General features: G+C 37.8%; 1 protein-coding gene across 3 annotated transcripts in view; it reads left to right on the top strand.

The window, feature by feature from the left end:
* Positions 1-26,453, top strand: part of robo1 (roundabout, axon guidance receptor, homolog 1 (Drosophila)) — a 169,924-nt gene that overhangs the window by 108,995 nt on the left and 34,476 nt on the right. For 2 of the 3 annotated variants that reach the window (XM_038292000.1, XM_038291997.1), the window contains exons 4-17: positions 4,007-4,127; positions 5,149-5,287; positions 5,392-5,519; positions 11,406-11,414; positions 12,364-12,488; positions 12,891-13,062; positions 16,063-16,268; positions 20,140-20,221; positions 20,311-20,479; positions 20,575-20,741; positions 20,968-21,089; positions 23,496-23,727; positions 24,521-24,642; positions 25,927-26,098. In XM_038292000.1, coding sequence (XP_038147928.1) covers positions 4,007-4,127; positions 5,149-5,287; positions 5,392-5,519; positions 11,406-11,414; positions 12,364-12,488; positions 12,891-13,062; positions 16,063-16,268; positions 20,140-20,221; positions 20,311-20,479; positions 20,575-20,741; positions 20,968-21,089; positions 23,496-23,727; positions 24,521-24,642; positions 25,927-26,098 — 1,966 coding nt within the window. The remainder of the gene's footprint in view (positions 1-4,006; positions 4,128-5,148; positions 5,288-5,391; positions 5,520-11,405; positions 11,415-12,363; positions 12,489-12,890; positions 13,063-16,062; positions 16,269-20,139; positions 20,222-20,310; positions 20,480-20,574; positions 20,742-20,967; positions 21,090-23,495; positions 23,728-24,520; positions 24,643-25,926; positions 26,099-26,453) is intronic. The other variant, XM_038291999.1, reaches the window with a different exon arrangement.

Below are 26,453 nucleotides of genomic sequence, written 5' to 3'. Positions count from 1 at the left end.
GTTGCTTTGGCTGTTGATATAGGCAACAAAAGGAGGGAGACTACAGCAGATTTGCAAAGATAAGAACAATCATAAAATGCATGATCTTTGAGTTGATCCTCAGGTCAAAACCATATTGAAACAACAGTACAACCCTTTCTGTGCTGTTTAGTCAGACCTTACCTTAATGATCCTCACAGTATTTTATATCACAGGATGAAGGAGCAATGAGTGCTCTAGGACTGCAAGAATATATCCGGGTTTATGCAGATCTGTTTTAGCTTGCCATGCTAACCTTATGGCCATGCAAAGTCTTCTTATAAGTTTAGCGTGAAATGTCAAAGAATATACGTCATTCGAGCATATGGATGTGCTTTAATGTAAATCATTGTTATACAATGAGAAGAACATCCCTACAGCATGATTCGACCAATGCTATTGCTGTGGAGATGTGCTGGTGTACCCGATTAATGGAAAAATTATTCAGCTCTGAAACGTTTCCTTTGTATGTTTGGTATTTTATTTATTTGGGATCCGTGTCTCTTTGTCAGATATTTTTTGCGCTCATATTTTCTTCAAGTACAGCTTCTAATTAAACATATCCATCTTTCCATTAACTCTGAATGCTTGCTCAGGCTAAAGAGAAGTGTCCACACGGCATGATTCCACCAGCACGAATTTTCTCAAAATGTTTGATTTTTCTGAACGTCACCTTCTTCCATAAGATGGCCATGTTTAGACTTAGACAACTCTTATTGTCATTTTGTATACACAGAGGGCCGGATTTATCAAGATCCAATTTTGCGTGCAGTAATTTGCGCTCGCAAACTGGAATTTTGCGCGAGGGGCTGAACCATGGTTTGTGGGTGATTTAACAAGAGCGATTGCGTAACTCGTGGCAGGTGCAAAACTGTTGGAGACGCCCTATTTAAATGATGGTTTTGCGCGTTTTGTGGTTTGCGGCATGGCGAGTTTGGACAGCAGAAGGTGCAAAAGGAAATTCGACCCCATGGAAATGGAGGTATTGGTGGATGAAGCCAACAAACATTTAAGTGAGCTACAGCAAAGAAGTGTGCCTGTCACACAGAGGAACGCTATATGTGAACAAATCTGTAATAAAGTAAACGCTGTTGGTGAAACCTTGCGAACAGTGGATGAAGTAAAAAGAAGATAGCAGGATATTAGAAGGCGAACCAAAGAAAAACTGGCATATAACAAAACATCTGCGAACAACAGAGGAGGGGGCACAGTAGATGAGATGCCTCTGACCAGCATTGAGGAACAAGTACAGCTGACGCTTTGTGAGGAGCAAATCACTGGAATTGCAGCTCCAAAATGGCAATGCTGGATAAACGAAATGTTTTGATGATCGTTTCCTTGTCCATTCCAAAAATATTCACACGGAGTGAAAAAATGCGTTCTCTGCGTCTCCTTGCTTCATTTACATGTGTCCTTCTTGCGACAATAACCGCTGCCATGTGTGCGCAATTACGCTTACAGACCATTTGCACCTTCTTTTGAAACGTGTTAAATATAGAGTCAGATACCGTTAGCAAAATTGCTTTCAGGTTTGATAAATCACTTTGCGAGTGCTAAATTAATATATTTATATGTTCTCCTCCCACAAGACGCACTTTTGCGTGTAAACGCCCCATATTGCATATTCATAGCAGAAAAAGTACTAAATGGATAAGAGGCGCTATTTAGCAGATTTTAAAGACCAAATCCTTTTAGCACGCTGTTGATAGATCATTTTGTACATTTTTTAGCGTGCGCAGTGAAATAGCTCACGTTTTTATACACGCAAACCTTTGATAGATCCGGCCCAGAGTGTATACAAAACAAAATTTCATTTTGTACAGCTTTCAGTCAGAGTTTAGACAGTTTTCTTTCAGACAGTTTTCCAGATGTCTTGCGACTGTGCAAGTATGACAAAAAGCAACCCATTGTTGTAAGTTCGCTTCGAGCACTTTATGGACATATGATGCACTGTGATATAGATTGACTGAGACATCACAGAATGTGTGGGATCATCCCGGCAACAGAGTTTAACAGGGTTGTCACAGGCATATCAGACCTTGTGTCAGGTTCTCTGTCAGTGCTTTTCTAATGGGGATATCGATTACATGCTTGCAGGAGGTAAAGCTGGTCCTGAAGGCTGATGTGTGCATTTAAAACCTTAAGCTCAATCTGAGCTGAAAGATCACTAGCGCACCATGCTATTGTCTGCGTCTGCACTGACTGCCACGGTTGTCAGCTCAGAGGACGGCTGAGGGGTCTATGCCGAGGCCCCACGTTGCATTTCTGACTGCATGAGAACAAAGCGTATCCTCTGGCTTGTAATCAAAGCCCTGGGAAATAACAGACATGACATTCACCTGGACAAACACGCATTTACTGGAGGGTGTGTTTGATGTTGACTTGGAGTTAGATAGACAAAGTGGATAAAAAAAAAAAAGACTGTTGTTGAAAATGTTTTCAGTTCCATGATAGATAAAACTGTCTTCAAAGTTGTTTGAGGTGACTGTAGAGTGCTTGCAGTCCAACAGTGCCTTAAGTGTTACCTCAGGGACTGTGCAAAAATCTTCTTTTGTTAAGCTTACCCTGAGGAAGAACAGGCCCACTGACTTCTTACAAAAGGGTGAAAAAAAAAAAATCTAGTTTCTGCCTCCATAAGGACACATACAGCACAACTAATGAAATTGTTTTGATAAAGTTCTGCATGTTTCTGTGAAGTCTGTTGGTAGTTTTAATTTTTGATGGTCTCATAGCTTTTGAACTTTTCCACACTGTGCAATGTTACGATCAGGCTGATGTTCATAGCTGAATTGGAAATAAAACCTGCTGGAGAGCTACAAGGGCATGTTTTACAAAAAAACAAAAAAAGCAACTGAAAATTCAGTTTCATGTTTACTGAGAGTCAATACCTTTTACAACAGCCTATTACAGAAATTACAGAATGTAAGTTTTATGACCTATGTCTCTACCAGCTTTCAGCACCTGGAGATTTTAGTTTTTGGCCATTATCCATGTTAGCTCAGTATCTGTCAGATTGGATGGAAAGTGTCGCAATCACTACTAATACTTTATTTAGCACTATCCCTATTTTAATCAACTCTAAGCAACTTCTTCGTGTTTAATCTGGCTATATTGTCTTCATCCACATTTTTGTTGTTCTAGCCATGGCTTGTTAGTTTAGGTGTCCTGGAACGTGTGTCAGAATCTCTCCATATTTGGATAATGGATTGAATGCTCTGTAAGATGTTCAGAACCTTTTGTATAAAAATAACTTTAACAGATCCAACACCACATACACTTACTTCTCAACTATAGTTGTATATAATCTGCAAATCTTTTGTCTGGTATTATCTGTAATTATTTATTCTGTGTTATAACCCCACTAATATATTTAAAATCCATATCCTAATTTTCCTGTATAATCTTTATATAGATTTCATATTTATTAATTTTATAGCCTCTTACAATTACTCTCTGTTTATATGTGCAATTTATAGTCCATGCATACATAGTGTCTGTACACAGGTAATGAAATATTATTGTACTTTGTAGTTGAGACAGTGTAATGGCAATAAAATTTAATTCTATTCCATTCTATTAACTTTGATAATGATGTGTCTCTTGGTCTCCGTTAAGCTATTTATTTACAAATTTTCTCCAACAACAATTTTTGAACCTTTTAACAAAACTTGAGATAAAATTACATACAAACTGAATCTATGTTAAAATCTTGGTGACTTTGAAAGACAACTGTTTGCATTGGCTTTTTTTTCAGAGATACATATCAGATTAAAAACGGTTAAACATAAATACAGCATATATTAGTTTGATTTTGTAAAATATAGAATTAACAGATCTACATTATCTCTACTTTAAGGTTGTGATCTTTTTTAAGGCAGCGCCTTTTACCAGAGCATGGCCTCGGACAAAGCCAAATGTGTCTCAGATGTAGACAGTGTCTTTTTCTCCTATTTCCTAATTAGTTTCTACTCACTTTATTTTCATTCAGATACGTGGAGGCAAGCTGATGATCACAAACGCTCGCAAAAGCGACGCCGGAAAGTATGTGTGCGTCGGCACAAATATGGTTGGAGAGCGTGAAAGTGAAACTGCTGAACTTACAGTGCTGGGTAATTATCTTTCTGCTGCCTTCTTTTGCTTTATCGCAGAATATAAGCTAATAGGTTAACTATCTTTTTCTTGTTTGATGTAAAACAAAATGCAGATGTTTAGTCTCTGCCTAACAGGGTAAACACTTCTATTGCTGACCTTTACTTGGCATCAGTTTAACGTGAGATTTTGAGGTGACATACAGTCTCGCTCTTTTTCTGAACTGGGCTGTTATTGCAGCTTTTTGTCTGTGACCAACTGTTCATATTTGACCTTATTAAATCACCTCTAACCCAGATACTAATCCCAAAAGGCAAAGTTAATTTTTCTACTCTAAGCACCAACTGGAGTGATAATACATCAGATGATTTCTGTTTTTTTATATACTCTTCATGCATGAAATTAGCATTTTTTTTATAATGTCTGTCTATTGGAAGCTTTAATTGGTTGATTAAAAACACAGTGACAATTATAAACTGTTTTTAACTTTAATTTCATTATAAAATAAAATCACTTCTTTTTCTGTTTTTAGAGTGTGGCAATGCAAAAGACATATTTTAATTGTTTGAGAAAAATTCAAATTATATTTTATTTGGATAGTTTGTCATGTAAACATCACAAAAATGGTCTAATGCGTCTTATATTTTCATGGTGACAGTCTATTTTCTATCTGATCTATTTTCTGTGTAGTTCAGACAGCTCAAAAAGTAGTCTTATTTTAATCTTAATTTAGTGCTAATTATAGTGTTTTACCTTTTGAATAAACATGTCTAGAAATGTTCTAACATACAAAGGTTATTTTTTTAAATTCTGTTATTTTCTTTAAACTGAGTTTGTAAAAAGATTTTGTTTTTAAAGATGATATTTTGACAAGACTGGTTAAAAATTAAATACATGTTTGACCTACTTTGTTACTTCAGAGAGAAATATAACAACAGATTATTTGATGGATTATGTTTTTGTGTTAGACGGACAGATCTGTTAGTAAAAGCTAAAGATTAATCCTCTCTGCATAATTGACTTCCTGTTGCATTAATGCAGAGCGTCCAAGCTTTGTGCGTCGCCCAAGCAGCACAGTGGTCTTAGTGGACCAAAGTGTGGAGTTCAGGTGTGAGGCTCGAGGGGACCCAGTTCCAACTGTACGCTGGAGGAAAGACGATGGCGACCTGCCCAAAGGACGGTATGAATTATCCAAACAAAAAACTCTTAGATCATTTTATCAATCTATTTGGTTATTTCAGCACATTTGTCATATTTAAGTAATTTTTACCTTCATAAATCCAGATATGAGATCCGTGAGGACCACACCTTGAAGATACGACGTGTGATCTCGGCTGATGTAGGCTCCTACACTTGTGTGGCCGAAAACATGGTGGGCAAGGCGGAGGCATCAGCCACGCTCACCGTCCATGGTAAGCAATATTAGAGTATAAGTAGCCAGATAAGTAAGTTTTACACTGTTTTGTTTGCTGCATACACTTTTACAGCCTTTTAAACAACTGTTCTAAATTCAATTCCATTATGAGTTTTAGTGCAGCTTGATTGAAAAGTGATTTAGTCCTGCCACAAAGCAATAATAGGCACCAACTTGGCCACGATATGGTCATCACTTTAAACTGTTCTCTCTCAATTAGCTGATTGATTTCTAATAAAAAGGAATTCTAAAATCGATAACAGCTGTAGAGCAGTGAACATGGGAGCCAAGCAACAATCGATTTCATTTGCCTTATATAAGTGGCATTTCTCCAGAGGCATGTCCTCCTCCATGTTGTCAGCCTTACAGTACTATTCTTTAAACTCATGGAATATATGTGTGTGTCTCCTGTGGCCCTCTCAATTGGACCTCTTATTAACATGGCCAGACTATAAAGCAGCTGGTCACAGAGTGTGAACATTCAGAAAGAAACCATTCAGAGAAAATGGGGGGTGGGATCACCCCAAAAGTCTCCTGAGACTCAGAGGAACACAGGGGCCATTTAACGCCAAACTAATAGGAATGTTTGGAGTCTGGTGAGACAAGAGGGGAGGGCAGAAGGAGGAAGCTTTGAGCACAAAGAGTAAGGATTGGATGGAGGGCAATAGAGCGTATGCCTATGGTGGAGGGTTGGCTCACAATTGATGCATAACGGGATCGGAATTGGACCTGGGGGGGATGAACGGGTGGGTTGAGAGAAATTTTTGCACTGATGTAAGACATATTAATGTCACCACCAACAGAGTGCACGGCAGAAATTTAAAGGGACAAGGCAATCCAATTATTCTGCCAACCTCCTATATGAAAATGTAGATCATTAATTTACACATGGCTACCCTTCACAGTTAATCCCCACATTGCACTATGAGACACCAATCTTTAGATTGGTTTGAGGTATAAAATTAGGTCCACCTGCCAATACGCCTGTCAATACTTCTCCTGCTCTTATTGCTTCCCCTTAATTCTTTCTACTTCTTGAGAAAGGTTAGTTAATGAGAAGGAACTGCATTGATGCATGGCTCAATAAGTTGTTCTCCAGACTAATAATCAAATTTGAAATGTGAAAAACCTCCCGTCCTCTGTGGAAATTAAATGTCCTAACCTGAGGGCAATCCCCTGCTGTCTGCATGATGATACTAAAGTACTGACCCCTTTTTCATATATCATGCTTTTCAACTCCCAATCTGGTAAGAGTTAAATTTAGCAAATTTTTAAACTGGCTTCACTTTAGCCAAGAAAACTCTCTTGCCACAGTTATGAAGAAGAATGTTAAAAGAATGATGGCATGTCAGGAATTATATCGTTTATATCAGACTCTGACTGATGTCTAGAACAATTTCCACTCTCTCCTTAGAGTTAAGTTTATGCAGCCCATGATGCACAGAGGCCAGCGAGGCTGTGGGTAGAGTAGTCCAGCTAATTAAAGGCAAGCCGGCCGCAGTCCCACGCTCGGAAATGACATGCTTCTAATTACAGACGCGGGCACAGGGATGGAAAGAAAAGCTGGGTAATTGTAGGTCTAAATGGGCCAAAGCAGGGGGAACGATGTAGAGGTAGTAGGATGTCGCTGTAGTAGTGAAGAAATCTGTGATGTGGGGAGGAACAGTTTAGTCTGTCGGTTTAGCGGCCATTCCCGTCAGCCAGCATCAAATTTCAGAGTTGGACTGTTTCTTTGCTTCTGCAATAATGTAATGTACAGCAGAATTACATAACTTAAAGGTGAGAATTCAGCTTACTATAAAGTAGTCAAGATTTTTTCAATGTTTTTGGAGAAAAGTAATCACAATTTATTCATAATTTTTTTTTTTCAAGGTGCATTTTTTGTTTGTTCTTGTCTATCTTTAGAGTAGTGTTATTATGAAAGTATTAAAAGACTCCCTCTCTACTCAGGGTTCCCGTGGGTTCTTAAAAAGTCTTTAAAGGCATCGAATTCTTAAAAATAAAACTAAGGCCTTAATTGGTATTAAAATGTCTTAAATCAGTTTTTTGTAGGTCTTAATTTTTAAAACATAATAAGTAGGATTATTTTTATTATGATTTATTTTTGTAATCTAAATAAAACATTAAAATTGACCTTTATTTTTATTTAAAAAAAAATAATGGCTCGCCATTATTGGTTCTATCCCGATAGCGGAACCAATAAAAGCGTTGTTGCGGCCGGGGCATTTAGGAGATGCGCCATTTACTTTTTGTCTGGAAAATATGAGCAAGTGTAAATGTAAAGAAAATTGGCTATCCAGCCAAGAGTTTTTTCCATGGCTAAAACCAGTACCAGGTAACATACATGAGGCACAGTGTATTTTGTGCAAGAAGCGATTCAAGCTCTGAACGACAGCAATTAGGGCAGTGGAGTCACAAGCAAAACGCGAAACACAAAGCGTCAAAATCGAGTTACAGAGAAACAGCCGGTATTTCTCAGTTTTGTTCCACCCTTGTTTCTACAACGCCTCCACTTATCACCAAATCAAACATACTAAGAAAAAGATACAAAGAAAAATAGCTGCAAAAAAGACTTAGCACTGGTTATGTTGTGGCTTTAAAACTGATTAGTTTTGTTCCCTGCTAAAACAAAGTTTGTGAATTCAGTTAAATAATTGTTAAGATATGTCTGTCATTTGTGTGTTTTTAGCTTTCTTCCTGTATGGGAAGCTTTTTTTAAATTTGAAAGATTGGTGCAGTGGTTTATGTAATAATAAACCTTTGGGTTAAGTTGTTGGAAGCAGGTTTTTCTTGTGTTTCTTGTGAATTTGGTCTTACATTTTTATTTCAAGTGGCATTAAAAAGTCTTAAAAAGTCTTGAATTTAACTTGCCTTATGCTGTAGGAACCCTGCTTCTATCAAACAAGAAAGAAAGGTCGATACGCCAAAGGGATGGTCAAAATAAAAAAATATTGAAATTTGTACATTCTGTACAAACTGTTAGAATACAAGAAGTAAAGGTCTTCTTCAAACATTTTTTTTACCCCAACTCTTGGTCTGTATTTGATTAGCTCAATGTCAATACACATTTATTCAATAACTACATATTTACTTTGAGTGCAGCTTGTGATTTCTGAAAGCTTTACCTGGCCAATACAAGGATATTCTTAATTTTCAAAAAAAAAGTTAAAATGTCACGATGTCTCATTATTTTATCTATATGTCCTCCTATCTTCTGAGCTAATTGAATTATTACTCAGCCAGTAATCTTGGCAAAATGTTAAGTCCCATTGAATTCCTATGAACTTTTAGAGCTGCATAGTTTAGAAGCGGATTCTCAAATTTTGCAGCCAGGGGGATTTCTCTCACCTTCTGTGGTCAGATTCTCAGTGAACAAAGACAACACTGTGAAGTGGCGCCCAGGGCTATTTTTCTTTCAATGGGTTCTGCTCCCGTAACTAACTCAATCAGTGAATTATTGTTTTACATGCTTGTTTATCAGCCAGCTACAACTCCTCTGGACTTTTAAATATGTCAAGAAAAACACTGAAGTGATTGATTGAACCAACATATAATCGCCCAAGTCAGTTCCCATATTTATGGCTTCACTGTGAAATCATTAATCTAAGCCATAAGAGAATATTGCAAAGAGTTGTTTAAAGATAACTTATAGGTTAGGAAATGTTAAGAATTAGATTGATAATTTTTTTCTGTCTGTTAAGGCAAGATAATTTTTAATCTGTATTCTTTGTTAAGTTTTATCAGTAAATGTCATGTTAATATTAATTCATTTTTTAGGCTGCACTGAAGTTGGAGTTTGAAAATCAATGTGTTATTTTCCTTCTAAGCTGCTTCACTTTGCTGTTAGTGCTGATTTATGTGTAGAAAAAAGTAGTGAAAGGCATTATGGTCCCTAGAGCAGTGTTGCTAATAACCCATGCGAAGGGACTGGATGGCAGCTAGGAGCTGGTGCCAACAGAGTGTGAATAAGAGGAACCTATTTGTCAGCACATGTTGCACTGTTATAGTGGTGATAAATACCAAAAGCTTTTTGGAAGAAAAATCTAAAAACATGTTGTTTTTGGAATACTACAGGCTAAACATCTTTTTCCAATATAATACCCTAGAAGAACCCCAAAACACAAAAATTTTTAAGACGATACATCACAAAGCATTTCAAGGATTTTTCCTTTCCAACTAGTCTAGTTGATAATATGGAAATTTGGGATAAAATTGAATTAGATGAAAAATATGTTCTTAGGTTTGGATAAGTATAAAAAAAAGGAATGGAAAGAATGGAACACAGGAGTTTGCCATCCATCCATCTGTTGTCATAAAATGGAGTTCTGATTTAAATTTGGAAATGAATGCCATTGAATCATGAAAAATGTTTAAACAAACATTTCAAAATGAGAAAAAAATCTCTGTTATGCTAAAAAACTAACAGAAAGCAGAAACTATTAAACTAGTTTAGATTTAAGGTGTCCCTTATGCTCTTTATCTGCAGCTATGATCAGAGCCACATGCGGAAGCTTAAGTAACCTCATTAAAGGCTTAGACACATATCAGTGGTTATATAAACGGAGTTGAGGTGAGTGATTGGTGCGTATTTGCCAAAGTCCCATAATTGTGGATATCTACAACAGATAGTCATGAAGATCCTGTTATAGGAGTGTTTGATGGGAGTCTCATTTGCATTTTAAAGGCCAGCTATAGGCTGGGGGAGGAGGAAGAGTTAAGTTATTATTCTGACTGACAGCATTTATGTTTTTATGGAAGCCGCTGAAACTGACTGATTAAAAAGTGATGGATAGGCCAGAAGGAGATTTATGACCAATGTGTGACAGTTAACATTCACCTTGTGTTTTTATGAACCGAATTTAAATATCCAAGGCTTTGTTTGATTAGGGTCTTCAAAAAGTTTTTTGAGGTGTGATTTTGGCTGCATCTGGGTAGTAACCCCTTAATAAACTTTTTGAAAACCCAAGGTAATAAAGAAATACACAAATAAATGTTTTTCTCTTTGCAATGAAATTATGTAATTTAAAAAAATATTATTTCCTTATTGGGGGAAATAAAAATAATACACGATTATACAATTTTACAAGTAGAAATCTGAAACGTTTACCATGAAGATACAGGAAGTCCTATTGCAATTTTCCTCAAGCTACTCAAGGAACATTTGTAATATTTTCAAGATGCTCTGAAAGTGGAAGCCTCATGTTACAGGAATGCTTCTCTTTTGCTTGGACAGCTACTAAGATACACAGAAACGCAGTTTGAGTCTAACAGAAAGTCTTTTACAAGTTTCAAGAGACTCAGGTGGAGGTGAATCTTCCAGCAGGATAAAAAATAACTTAAACGTGTAGTCAGAGTTACAATTGCATAGTTAAAGGTCTAGTGAAGAACAAAATGTAAATAGAGAATCTGTTGAAAGACTTAAAATCCACATCAACAATTGATTTCGATCCAGTTTAACTAAACCTATAATATAACATAATCTGATGAGATGGAGGTACTTTTGAAAATCTTTTTAAAATATTTGTTGTGTCTTTCCATGTGTATGAGTTTCCATATTTTTATTCTTAGGATACATTAAATATAACTGTATGTTATTTAATAGTGTTTTTTTAATTTCTTGAATTTGGTCTCAACTCCTTAGAAATGTTTCTTGTGAATAAACAGTTTACGTCTGTCCTGATCACCAGAAGTAATACTGTATCATGTGTTCCCCAGAGTTTTAAATCAAGTAGAGAACATGGCTTTTTTTTCCTTTCTCCACAGGATGAAACCATGATTATTTATAACTGCGGACATTGTGCTGTCTTTTTTTTTTGTCATGCTGTTTTTTTTTATTTGTTTATTCATCCAGGCATTTTGTGTTGTTTTTTTGTTTCCTTTTTAGTCATGTCTGGTAAGTTGAAATGTCACCCGTCACCTTTTCACCACCCTGACAGAGACAGGAAGGTATCACAACCCCCCTTCATCCTTCACCCATCACCTCTCCACCCTTCAACCAGCAATCATGTTTCTGTTGTCACGGGCAACAGTGACAAAAGGATATTAGTGGGTAAAAAAAATGCTCATCTTGTTCCTTCAAGGTAAAGCTGTGTCATTTCATTCTTTTGTTGTTTTTTCACCCTTTCTAAGGACCCCTATACACACACACATGCACAAACACACCCCAAAAAACCTAACTTATGGATAAATTGTGTTTGTATCTGAGATGACAGTGTCGAGATTACATTTTTCTACATATTATGCAGCTTCTGTTTAAAAATCACAAGATATATTTTTGTATGTGAGAACTTATTCAGAGTATGGTTAACTACCTCCTGACCTTTCTTTTTTAACTCTTTTAATGGAAACACATTAAACTAGTATCATCACAGAACTGCATGGTTGTGAATTGGCTATAACTGCGCTCTTTATCTGAGCTTGAATTTGTCATTAAGATGCATGACCGCAGCATTCTGGTGAGGCCTACACTATTGGAAGTTGTCAGCATGGACAGATGGCTCAAATTTATTCCCCATTTCCATGTAAATTTTAATGGTCCATAGCTTTACACATGCAAATGAGCAGTATGGTTCTAACTATTGTTTTTTTTTCCTTCAGTTTATTACATTTGTCACATGCTTATAGTTTGGATTTAAATGCTATACTCTTTAAGCAGAGACACATTTTGCATGTACACATTTAAAACAAAGCCAAAGCAGATTTGAATGCAAGCAAATAGTTTTAATATTCTATTCAAATAATGCTGGACATGTGATGCCTTTGAGCTTATCTTCTCTACTGTAGTCTGTGCTATGGTATGTTTGCCTCCTCTGTGGTTAACCATTTGAATGCCTGTTCTGCAGTGCCCCCAGCATTTGTGGTGAGACCGAGGAACCAGGTGGTTGGAGTTGGCAGGACAGTCACCTTCCAATGTGAGGCCACTGGGAACCCTCAACCAGCCATTTTTTGGCAGAGGGAAGGGAGTCAGGTAAAGTAAAGGGGAAAGAGCAACACATTTTAGTTCAAAACTCATTCCTAATTCATCCCCCTTTTTATTTTACATATTTGTTTTTCCATCTACCACAAGACTTTAAAAATTTGGAAGCACTGTTTTGGGGATTTTTTTGTTGTTGTTTTATAATGGGTTAGAAAATACAATAGCATCAACTTCACAATCAACATGACCAGTTTTTTCTACTATTTAACTGACCTATGACAGAAAATTTATCAGAAAATAAAAATGTATGATTCTTTTTTGTTGTAATGGGACAAAATAAAAAAATGAAGAGGTGTTAATCACTTTTTGTAAAGCACTTTGTGAAGGATTGCAGAAGCAATTATAATTGACCTTTGGTGCTGTTTGTATTTTTTTTGTCCTTTTTTCTTAAAGAACCTCCTGTTCTCCTACCAACCACCACAACCGTCCAGCCGATTTTCTGTATCTCAAAGTGGGGATCTGACTATCACAGATGCAGAACGGTCTGACGTGGGATATTACAGCTGCCAGGCCCTGAACATTGCTGGCAGTGTGATCACCAAGGCCCTGCTTGAGGTTACAGATGGTAGGCAATCCTCCTTTTTCAAGCTACTCTGTAAAATCAATCAAACTTACTATTTTCTTTTATTTATTTTCATTAAATTAAGATAAACATACACTTCATACATACATACATAAACAAAAAGTCATGCACACTTACCTCTGATAATATCAGAAAAGGCTTTGAGTGGCTTCTGTAAGGTCTTCTAAGAGCCTCCATTGTTTTGTGTCTCGTTGTTTTTCCCTAATTTGGTTGTTTTTTTTAATTACATTTCTTCTTGAAATGTGTTTACTTTTTGGTTGGCTTGTGACCATCCTAATGTGTGGAAATGGTTTGTAGAGAACCACAGCACCATGGAATTACATTTTATTATCAAAAAGGGATTATTTTAAGAATGCATATTGCTTCTGGTTGCCTTCCATCTATCCATCCATCCACATCAATCTACGGATCATCCATCCGTCCATCCATCCTTCCATCCAACCATCCATCCATTCATCCATCATCCATCCATGCATCATCCATCCATCATCCAACCATCCATCGATGCATGCATCCATCCATCTATCTATACATCCATCCATCCATCCATCCATCCATCCATCCATCCATCCATACATCCATCCATACATCCATCCATACATCCATCCAGCCATCTAAAGCAATCACTTTCATGCATTTTGTGCAGCAGAGCCGTTTCTGCCAAAAATGATCATGTTTGCACAAATCATGCAATGTCATACTGGTCTGAGAAACCAGTCAGAAGGACATGCAGTGTCACTGCCACTGACTGCGCCACACTGACAGGTGTTTGGTGGATACTTGGGTCAGTCTATTGGGCTTATATATATTTTATTTATATATTATATTTATTTCTCCAAAGATACCTCTTCATTATCGTCCAGTTATGACATGGCTGAATGTGTTGGAAATTATCATGATTAATGTAAGAAATCGATCAACACACCTACAGTATCCACGGTGTTTGAGTTCATGTGGCTCACAGATATTTTTACATGCAGAAAAGCCTGGGAGACACTTAGTAACACAGAAAAAAAACCGAAGTTAATATATTGGATGTATTGGAATTTCAGATAATCTAAAGCTTGTGAATAAAATCCCATTCATCCGTTATATTGTGGTTGTGCTCTGAAGCATATTACAATCCGTATTGAGGTTTGTGAGGTTCGGTCTGGCCTGTTTGGAGTGTTCCTCTCAGGAGGTTGAGACTCTCTGGTGCCTGTGCATCCAGACCATGGCTCACTTTCTTGCTGCTCTGGCTTCATGCTGCCTAATGTCTCCTTCAGTATACCATGCTTGGCTTGCCTGCTCCCTAATGTTGGAAGACTGTGGCCATGTGGTGAGGTCTGGACTGGCTCCTCTAATTATGCAGCTAAACCGTTCGCTGTCAGCCGTGTGGACGATCTGTGCCTCACTTCCACCAGGCCCACTGATATCTGGGCAGCTATTACTCTGTCTATGACACACCTAGATTCATCCCCTCATTTACCAAATGTCCCTCCTCATTAAAGGCCTACAACGGAATGCTCTATCTCTCTGCCTGCTCTTGTGTTTCTCATTCCGTCCTGCTCTCTGGATAATAATAACAGTTATTAAAGTGAGCAGGCCAGTCTAAGGCCAACAGTAGTAATTGTACCATCCCTTACACAAAAGCGGAGACAAAGCAGCCGCAGATTACACCACAACACATTTCCAAAGATCTATGTACACATACATAAATCATTATATGTTGCCATCATCTGTGTTTTCTATTAATTTCAGTTTCAGAGGAGTAGACAGGAATGGTTATCAATAGGGCTATGAATAATAATAATGACAGGAAGGATGAAGGCCACTTTATGTAGGAACATGAGGAATAACACACAGCACAGAGAATATGAAATTAAAGAAATGTATCCTCCTGTGTATCTTTAATTTTGTGGGCTCGCTGGTCGTGTGCTAAAGCATTCAAACTACTGAGATCTTATATATTTTGTCCTATAACTGATGGTGGAGCGTTTTTTTCATTATCATGAATATCAAGGCTATGATTCCAGCAATTTGTAAATTTTAATCAAACATACAATATAGTCTTAGATTTATCCATAGAAAAATTGTCAAAGCTTCATAATCACTGTGCTTTTCAAGGCTTCACTTTTCTTTTTTTATAGAGCACTTTTAAACGATACATGGGTTGGAAAACATCATATGAATATTTTGGTTGTTTAATTTATTTTGATGGGGTTTTTTTTGGACAATAGCATTTGATTCATGCAGTTTTTGGTCACAAAACTGTTTTATCTGTCCTTAAGGAGGTGATATCACTTAATTTACTGAAGTTGTGCTCCTGTATTTCACAAATAATTTTTGAGAACTTCCTACTTCAACATGTTTATTGATAAATTAATAATATATGGATAAAATATAACTCTAAAATGCATAAAAACTATGAAATAGAATAAATAAAGATATCTAAAATATTTTTTTGTTGTGAAAATATCTATAAATTGACCATGACAGGTCAAAGACTTTGAGTGTAATTCAAGCTGTTAGAGTATTTAAATTTTTTTAGATCAAATCTGATCTAAAAAAGTGAAAGAAGAGCTGATGAGAAGTAATTCACACTTGTCTGTCTGGAAAAAGCTAAAACGCCTTTTTGATTGAAGTAGAGTGATAAACATTTTCCACTTACTTCTACTAAGCATTAAAGACTCATCAAGGAAGTTAAAACACAATCAAGAACAACATTAAAAGAACTTGATGCCTCACCTGAGATAAACACTTTTTCACACTGTTCACATCTTCTCTTTTTTATTTATATAATGTAGAAACACAAAACATTTCCCCTCATACAGTCCGCCCAGTTTCCACAGGACTGTTTCTTACCTTCCTCCACATTTTGTGTTTGCTTTCCCTCAGCTGGATATAATTGACTGAATCCCAGTTTCCTTTCACCAGGCCACACCACATTAGCAGCTTCCACGGCTTCTCGTAATTGCCCATTTTCCTTCCTCTCTTCCCCAGTTGTGTCAGACCGCCCGCCACCGGTTATACGACAGGGGCCCACCAATCAAACGGTGGCTGTGGATGGAACTGTGGTCCTAAATTGTGTGACATCTGGTAACCCCACACCCACCGTCCTGTGGAAGAAGGACAGCGTTTTAGTGTCTACACATGACTCAAGGATCAAACAGTTGGACACAGGGGCACTACAGATAAGATATGCAAAGGTAAGACATTGGTTCCAACATATAAAACATTGGATACAGTCTATAACATGTTTTTTTTTCACTTTTACTCCATTCATTATCCAGACAGTATTCAGTAGATTTTCCCCCCCCAATTGTATGTACAGTGAGGAAAATAAGTATTTGAACACCATGCTATTTTCCACTAAGAACTCATGGAGGGTCTGAAATTGTCACCGTAGGTGCATGTCCACTATGAGAGACATAATCGAAAAATAAAATCCAGAAATCACAATATATGGTTTTTTTTTTAAGCTATTTATTTGTATGATTTTTGAGCTAGCCTTTGTTTGCAATTCCAAGGTCAAACTTTTCCTGTAGCTTTTCACCAGGTTTGCACCCACTGCAGGAGGGATTTTCGTCTACTCCTCCACACAGATATTCTCTCGTTTAGTCAGGTTTCTGGGCTGTTGCTGAGAAACATGTAGATTGAGTTCCCTCCAAATATTCTCTATTGGGTTTATGTCTTGAGACTGGCTAGGCCATTCCAGAACCTTTATATGCTTCTTACATACCCACTGCTTATTTATCCTGCCTGTGTGTTTTGGGTCATTGTCATGTTGGAAGACCCAGCCTCGACCCATCCTCAATGCTCTAACTGAGGGAAGGAGGTTGTTCAGCAAAATCCCACAACACAAGGCCCCAGTCATCCTCTTCTTAATACAGTGCAGTCACCTTGTCCCATGTGCAGAGAAACACCTCCAAAGCATGATGCTACCACCCCCATGCTTTATAGTAGGGATGGTGTTCTTGGGATGGTATTCATCATTCTTCTTCTCCAAAAATGGTTAGTGGAATTAGGACTAAAATGTTCTATTTTGGTCCCATCTGACCACATGACTGTCTCTCATGACTTCTCTGGATCATCCAAATGGTCATCGGTAAACTTAAGAAGGGCCTTGACATGCTGGTTTAATCAGGGGAACCTTCCAAGGTAACAGTGGTCCCAGCTCTTTTCAGATCATTGACCAACTCCTCCCGTGCAGTTCTGGGCTAATTTCTCACCTTTCTTATGATCATTGAGAGCCCACAAGGTGAGATCTTGAATGGAACCCCAGTGCGAGGTAGATTCACAGTCTTGTTTAGCTTCCTCCATTTTCTAATGATTGCTCCAACAGTGGACCTTTTTTCACCAAGCTGCAAGGCAATTTCTCCGTAACCCTTTCCACCCTTTGTTGAGGTGCACAATGTTGTCTCTAGTGTCTTTGGACAGCTCTTTGGTCATTGCCATGTGACTAGTTGGATTCTTACTGATTGTAAGGAGTGGACAGGTGTCTTTATGCAGCTAACGACCTCAAACAGGTGCATCTAATTTAGGAAAATAAATGGAGTGGAGGTGGATATTTTGAAGGCAGACTTAAAGGTCTTTGAGGTTAAGAATTCTGATTGATAGACAGGTGTTCAAATTATCATACAAATAAATAGTTAAAAAATCATATATTGTGATTTCTGGATTTTGTATTTATTTATTTATTTTAGATTATGTCTCTACCAGTGGACATGCACCTATGATGACGATTTCAAACTCTGCTATGATTTCTAAGTGGGAGAACTTAGAAGTAGGTTCAACTTTCTTTTTATTTAGCCATGACACCAGATTCTTCCACATTTGCCATGTTCCATATGTGTCAAACAGCAAACAGGACTTCTTACAGGCCTCTATCAACTGTGTCCCTTTTCTGATAAAGGACAAATGTAGAGAGATGGATACATTTTCCCCTTCAACAATTTCTTTCTCCTAAGTTCCGGATCCTGAAGCTTTCCTAAGCTATCATTGACCTATTTCTCTTATTATTGTTCTTCTTGCCCATCCTGTCAGTTTAGACCAATGGCCATGTCTTGGAAAGTTTACTTCAGGAGTTGTGAATTGGTTTTATAACTTAAAGTTGCTATAAATATTTTAACAACTTTCTACTGTGTTTCTTGTAGCTGTTTATTCACTCATAAACTTCTTAGGAATTCACAGGATACCTGTATTTCTACTGACTTTAAATTAGAGACAAGTGTTCAGTATTTGGTAAATAGAATTTTCTAGATTTTTCTTAATTTTAATGTTGAGCTATACATTACTTTGTGATGGCCGCTTCTATAAATTACTTAAAAAATACACTGAAAATTGTTGCTGTAAAATGATAAAATGTGTAAAGATTACAGCAGTACCTATATATTTCACGAGGCAAACTGTAGGGTGTTGCTTTTCCCATTTGCTTTTTCTATTACATTAAGTTCCGTTCCAGTAATCTTCAAAGTTGTCCGTTCTCTATCCATAATGAGCTTGGCAAACCCCTGCTGGTTGGTAAATAAAGCATGTTGTTCTGCCAGCAACTGGCTCTCAGTGGGCTGTCAGTCAGTCGTCGGGATTTGAAATGGAGTCTGTGAAGTCGAACACTCTGTAGCTCCTGTCAGTCAGCAACAACAGCAGGTTTTGTGTGTCATCCCGTGTGTATCCGTATGCCGAGGCTCCACAGCAGACCCTGTGATGACGAGCGCTCTCAGGCAAAGACGAGCAGGGGGTGCTGACGTGTCTTCCAGATTGAGGTGTCAAGGGGTCAGAGTTCACGTCAGTTTGCGGTGTTCTGATGAATGCTGGCGTGTCTTGCAGTGACAAGATTGGAGCGTGATTGGGACGCTGTTGCGAGGCAGGCAGGAGGCCATGGATCTGAATCGTTCTCGAGCTGAAACTCTTCAGCGACTTTACATTAATGAACTTGTCATATCTCCCAGACAATGGTTTATTGGAGATGTTTTTTGCATGTTAGCTAATTTATTTTCTTAATATGGTTTCATGAGTTCTGATCAATTTTTAATCGGTTTTATTTCCTGGAAAACACAAAGGGACGCAGTTTGGGAATATTTGGAGGAACATGATTGTGTTTTGTTATTCAAAAAATTTATCCTCCTGTTTTTTTTTTTTTTTTTTTTTATAGTTTTGTTCAGCAGAGTAGCTTTTAGCTGATTATAAATCACCAACAAAGTGTAGCAGAGTTGTTTGTCTTAGAGGTTTTTTTTTCAGTTAACAGAGCAGACGTTTTAAAAATGTAAGTAAGAAAACTGTATTTTAGCTTTCCTAAGCATTGCCTCTCATTTTATTTTTGTAGATTGGATATAAATATATATATTTTATATGATTTTTGTATCTTTTTTTTGTTTTGAATTCCACATTTATTTAAAGTTCAAGTCTATTGAAGCCTGTCTTAAATAACTCTACATAGATTTCGAAATGAATTGTTAAAATACATGTAAATAAGAGGTTATTCAAATGTGTTTCTGTTTTGCCAAGGAGGCACAACGTGTCTGTCATAATGAAATGTTGGATAATTTATTAAGATGTTTAGCATCAGAGCAACCTAAACTTAAACTTTCCACGTCCTTTGTCAGAGAATTAGGAGCATTCTGACAACGGTGATATTACATTGAGGGAAATTCTTAATATTGACTTAATTTGCTGATGAAGATTCTCAGTCATCCAGGTCATAGTCATTCCATAGAAGTTTTATAAAATCCACTGGACATGGTTTCCAAGATTGGGTAGCGAAACGTCTTCAAATCTTGGAAACCAAGTCTAGTGGATTTTTTTTAAACTTTTACGGAATTGTCTTATGTTGTAAATATTTCCATTTAACTGGAAATGTTCTGCCGTTTGGCCTGTCCGGCTGATTTCCCCAAGCTTTGCCATAAAAGAGATGACTATGAGATAATCAGGCATGACAGCTGCTCTCCACAGATTTTATCCAAATATGAAATAGGATAATGGTGATAGTTGTTGGGAAACGAGGTATGAAGTACCTACCGACAGTTGGAAATGTCTAGGTGATTTGCATATATCTAAATTCCTTCCTCTCTGCTGTTCCAGCTTGGGGACACAGGCTCCTACACCTGCATTGCCTCCACCCCCAGTGGAGAAGCTTCATGGAAAGCCTATTTAGAAGTTCAAGGTAAAACAAAATGGCTTAGAGTATGTTGTAATTTGTTTGTTTTTTTTTCCTTTGATTCTATATTCCTGCGATTTCTGTTTTGCCCTCAGAATTTGGATCTCCAGTCCAGCCAAACAGACCAACAGACCCAAACTTGATACCTAGCGCTCCTTCAAAACCAGAGGTTACAGATGTTAGCCGGACCTCCATCACTTTATCCTGGAAACCAAATCTCAACTCTGGAGCCACACCAACCTCCTATATAATAGAGGCCTTTAGGTGAAGATTTTCAGCCATGTCTTTTATAAATCAATTTCTGTTTGATTTAAATGAAGACTGATTTACATTAAATTATTTCTGTCCTGTGTTCACAGCCATACATCCGGGAGTAGCTGGCAAACCTTGGCAGAGCATGTGAAAACCGAGTCATTCATACTGAAGGGCCTAAAGCCTAATGCAGTCTACCTCTTCTTGGTGCGAGCAGCCAATGCATACGGGCTCAGTGATCCAAGTGCTATCTCGGATGCAGTGAAAACACAAGGTACAAACTACCTTCACACAGAAGCAAAAGACATAAATGAATCAGGATTTGTAATTATACTGATTCTTGACCATGTTCTGCAAATGTATGAAATGCAATTAAAATGACTTACTTTTATTTTCATTGTGGTAGATGTGGAAAATTTCAAAATTCAAGTCCACTACATGAAGGTATATCTGCTGATTAGTTCATTCTTACTTAGTGTGTGTTTTGTTTTTCCACACAGACATCCCTCCCACCAGCCAAGGTATAGACCATCGACAGATCCAGAGAGAACTTGCTGATGTGGTCATCCACCTCCACAACCCCACCATCCTCTCATCCTCCTCTGTCAGAGTGCAGTGGACAGTGAGTACAAGCTTTATACGGTTAAAACATCATCAGTAGCTGCGTTTTCATTTAACATCTGTGCCATAAAATAGACACTGCTTCTAAAAAAGCTTCTAGTGTCCATCTGGCATCAGCATGGACTGAATGCCAGAAAGAATCTGCTGATTTTTATTTCCACACCAACCACACGAAAACCTCTGGCCCCAGCCTTCTTAAAGCACTGCAGTTGTGTAGCGTGCCAGTCTGTGCCCGGTCAGATTGGAAACATTTGACTGTTAAAACAATACAACTAAAAGGAGAAGAGTTTGCTAGCTCGTGCTTTTAGGTGGAAATGGCTACCAGATGTTGAACCGGATAGGTGGTGAAGTACAGCTGGGAGCTTACGGTGGTGTTTCTGTGCTGCTACAAGCTGAATATGAGGCACTAATAGGCTTCTGGTACTGAGCACACACCATATCTCAAAACATCCCTTTGTAGACATTAACTTGTTGGATGAGTCACTTAATGGTAAAAACAATGTCAGTGTTGCCTCTTTAACAAAAGGCCACCCCCTCCATTCCAAGATATGATGAAGTGTCACAGTGAGTGATGAATGGAACGGTGGACATGTGAAAATGATCCTGACATGTCAAGACTGATTTAAAACATCACTACCTTCAGTTACTTTGTCCTGCTGGAATGTTCCATTAGAACACACGACATGTGGAGGCCTGGAATTAACATTAAGTGACACACTTTCCTTCAATTGTGGCGATAAATTTATTCCCAATGCGAGATTTTTTTAGGTTTTACATTTTCCTTTCCTTTATGGTAAATCCTGCATTTTTCTGGCTAATGAAGACCACCTGAGCTGGCAGCATTTTTTATATAGGAGGGATAAAGAAATCAGTAAAATCTTAACAAGCCAGTGCTGCCTCTCTTCCAGAGGGACTGTAGGTATATTTTCACTCTGGTTAGTGGTTATTTTCATGGGTTCTGCTGCAACTTCAAGCAATATTTGCTCTTTTGCAAAACAATCCGTCCTTATTTTACTTTGATACTTTCTTGCTAAATCAGATGCACTTTAATGTTTTGCATTGTGACATCGTGTGCCCTGAACAGATTCTCCTTGGTGTTTGACTTCGACAGTCATTAGAGGGCAGGACAGGATGAGACAGGCTGCTCTGAGAGTCTGGGCCCTATTTAACCAGCTCCAGACTTGGAGGAACCTTTGGCCAATGACCTCATAGTGTGGTTTGCACAAATCACTGCTGCTCCAAATGGCGCATAGATGCAGTCAAAAAGAAGAATCAGGATAAACAGATGGGTGATGTGATGAATTAGCATCTCAATTTATTCTCAGCCTAGTGTAAAAGGCCCCCAGATTAATATTTACTCTATGATGCCACAATGTTTTTCATTTTGACACTATTTTCCTTAAACATTCTCATTACTTGGTACATTAAAACTGAAAAATGTTATGTATTTTTTGAGGATTTTATATCATATATATACAAAGCATATGCATAATGAATACAGAGTAATTTGTATTTCTTAGAAGAAATGTAAATGTGTAAATTAGTGTTTGCATAGGAATTCCTTTGGAGTCAGGTTATTAACACAGGCTGTAGAACTAAACGTTGCTGAACAACAAGCTTTGCAAACCGAAATTATCATTCTTGACTCTTCTTTTGTTGCACGATAGTTGATTTCAATTATTGTGTAGCTATTAACAGCATTTCTTTTAGCATTGTCATGTATTAAATTTTATCCATTGTACCATTAACTCAGACCATCTTCAGCCTCTTTGATAAAAAATAAATAAATAAAAAAATGCCCGCTGCATAATGATGCCGCCAACATTTTTAATTATAGGAATGGTGTGTTCAGCATTTACTATTACACTATACGTCATTTTTTAAGCCAAAAACTGATCTGACTAAACAACCTTCTTTTACACGTTTGCCATCTCATAGCTTGCGTTAAATTGAAGGTAGGACTCCCTTCCAAAAATGTCTCTTTTCTTTAAAAGGCCAGATTGGTGGAGAATAAACAGATTCTCCCATCTAAGAGCTGCACTTTTGCAGCTTCTCCAGAGTTACAATGGGAGTCTTGGCTCATCCTGTAATAACTTCCTCCTTGCCTGATCTATCATTTTAGATTGAGCTGAGTTCTATTAAATGTTAAAGCTAATGATTAACCAAAAGCATTTGATTGATTGATTTTATTGAATTTCGCCAACATAAAAGGCCTTACACACTAATAAATGTCAAACTTTTCAAATTTTTGTCACTTCCACCTTTGTAACAGTCTTAATAAACTTAAAGTCTTAATAAACCTTAAGATTTACTATAATGCTTGTTGTTGTGATTTACCAAAATCTGGAAAATGTTAAGGTGTGTGAATATTTATGCATGTTTTTTTGTTGTTGTTTTATTTTACCAGGTGGAACAGCAATCACAATATGTTCAGGGCTACAAAGTGCTGTACAGGCTGTCACCAGAGAGCCAGCAGAGGAGAGAATGGTCAGTGTTTGAGGTCCGGACTCCTGGAGAGGACAGCGCAGTGGTGACGCAGCTCCGAAAGGGTGTCACATATGAATTCAAAGTCCGCCCCTTCTTCAACGAGTTTCAGGGAACAGACAGTGATGTTAAAATTGGCAAGACACTGGAGGAAGGTGGGGGGAAGTGAATGCTTTCATGAGAGAGTGCTTTGGTGTTCTTTTTTTTTTCTTTTTTTTTTATGTCTGCTCCATTTCATACCAAAAGCTTGCATGTTTGAAAGCATATCACATCTGTTAACGCAGGCAGTGAGTGGTGGCAGCGCCACATTGTGCTCAAATGTGGTGGATTCAGAGCATTCCTGGGTGCTGAAGCCCATACAATACCCCCATGCATGCATGTGTTGTACTAATTTCTCATTGGGTGTGGTCGTAGCAGTCTTGGTTTGAAACCCAACTGCAAATTTTCATATGTCTCCAACAGTTCAGTGTGAGTGCGGAAGTGTTCACTAGAGTGTGTGTCTTGCACGGGTGGGTGTGTTTTGATATCTTTCTGCTTTTTCTGTGTTTGTTCTTGCTTTTTTTTTTTTTTTGATCATTGCATCTGGGGCTCCAAACCTTTTTATTTTCCTTATAAGCAGGAAGAAAATGGATGTTTATTTAAATGTATCATTTTATTGGAGTACAGTTGAAGCACAGTTTTTTTCTTTTTATTCATAACCGCAATCCAGTCTACCATAATTACCCACTGCTTGTTTTGTGTAAACATTTATTAGGGTTTATTTACTTGCAAAAACATGTCTTTTAAGATGAAAGTATTCTCATTTTTCTGATTAGTCATTTGTTCTCACATCCGCCTCAGTCCTATTTAGAGGTAAATCCAGAGAACTAAATTGGATGTGGGAGTAAGACAGCATGTGTTGAAAAGACTTACAAATGTGTTTTTTTTTTCTTTTTTTTTCCCCAAAAGCCCCCAGCGCACCGCCTCGTAAGGTAACAGTGACAGAGAGTGAGGGCAATGGGACCGCCGTTGTCGTCTCCTGGCAACCCCCTCCTGAAGAGGAACAGAACGGGGTGCTACAGGAGTACAAGGTAATCCCCACCCCTCCACCCCCACTCTCATGCTGACAAAATACATACAGAAAGCATATATCAGGCCTGAGCAAAGGGGAGTTGTTCTGCTGAAACACAATAGAGATGCAAACATGGCTGCAGACTGAGCAGACAAAAGAAAAGGATATAATACAGACAGGGAAAGGTAATGTAATTCCTGCTGGAGGTGTATTTGGGTGCACCCATCAGTGTCAAGTCTTTGTGTGGTGAAAGAGGTTCAGAGAAAAGAAATGTAAGAAATTAAACTCTGGGGAGTTAGAAGCAATGATTGCAAAACAGTGCCATCTTGTGGCACTTGTAAAGTCTCACAGTTTGTTGCAATGGGCTCTATGCACAGCTCCACTACTTCCTGAATTTAAAGCAGCTCCTTTGTTTCCTGTCTTTCATTACTGGACGAACTGATTAATCCAGGTGTGTCTGGCCAGTTACTTAGGTCATACACACCTGGATTAATCAGTGCATCCAATCATGAAAGACAGGAAACAAAGGAGCTGCTTTAAATTCAAGAAGTAGTGGAGCTGTGCATAGAGCCCATTCAAGGTGAAATTTTGTAAGAATTTGTCTGTATTTGTCCTTAAAATAATACATCTCACACTTCAAATGGGCAATATTTATGAGGTTATTTTCCATCCTTAAATTTCCAAAAGTTTTCAATTCTTTGTTAATTTGTTAACCAATTTGTTCAGAACTGCCCTTCAAAGCAGTTAAAATACACTTCCCTGCTCTAGACCTCAATGTATGACTTTTTTCCCCCTCTCAATTCAAAGTTATAAAATGTAACCTAAATTTAAAATCACTAGGAATATATACTTGGGATGTTCTGAATCTATGTGCTTCCATTATACACAACTGACTAATGATTAGACAATACTATACATACTACAGTATGTAAGTAGGCTATATCATTATAAAGTAGTCTAAGGTGGTGAGGGGTACAGAAAGCAAAAAGTTAGGCTGGAACGGTGGAGGTCTTTAGGTCTCACGCTGAGGTAAATTTTGACTTCTGGTTTTGACCAGTCTTCAATGTTTTGAGCAGCACCTTTTGGCCTTTGTCAAAATTGGGTTATGGCCCCCCATTTGTTTTTCATTGCTCTAAGGCTACTCCTAGATATGTTATGGCTACCTGTTGATGTGTTCCAGCCTTTTGGATGTAATTCTATACATATTGTATGCCTACATCATGGCAACATTCAAACAAAATGCTCTCACTAAAGTTTATTAAAGTGCAGCGGTTTGAATTATTGTTTTTCTCTGTTATGGCAGATTTGGTGCTTGGGGAATGAGAGCAAGTATCACATTAACAAAACGGTTGATGGGTCAACATTGTCGGTAATGATTCCCAGTTTGATACCTGGGATCCGATACAGCGTTGAGGTAGCAGCCAGCACCAGTGCCGGTCCTGGGGTGAAGAGTGAAACTACTTTCTTTCAGTTTGGTAAGTAGAGATAACCAAATATTTTTGTATATGCATTAGTGCAGTAAGAAGACTCCATTTCAGTTATTGTCTGTATCTATAAGGTGTTTAAGAAGGAAGGTGCAGAAAAGAGAAAAGCTTGAACAGAACCAGAATAGTTGCTCTGTTTTATTCTGTCCAGCTTTCATCTTTTTTCTGTTATGGAACATCCTTGATTTTTTAGTCTAATGGAAATCTGAAGGTTAAGTTGAGGATCTACATTCTTTAGAATAGTATTTCCCTCAGTTGGGGGTCGTGACCTCAATTATAGCCCTTGATCAACTATCTGTGGTCTTCCGTGCCACTACAGACATAAACTGAACAATAAACATTTCTG

This window comes from Cyprinodon tularosa, unplaced genomic scaffold, assembly GCF_016077235.1.
Source record: "Cyprinodon tularosa strain WSP-4 unplaced genomic scaffold, ASM1607723v1 ctg305, whole genome shotgun sequence".
NCBI lineage: Eukaryota > Metazoa > Chordata > Actinopteri > Cyprinodontiformes > Cyprinodontidae > Cyprinodon > Cyprinodon tularosa.
The sequence above is the reverse complement of the archived record's forward strand: the minus strand, read 5'-3'. Positions and strand labels throughout refer to the sequence as shown.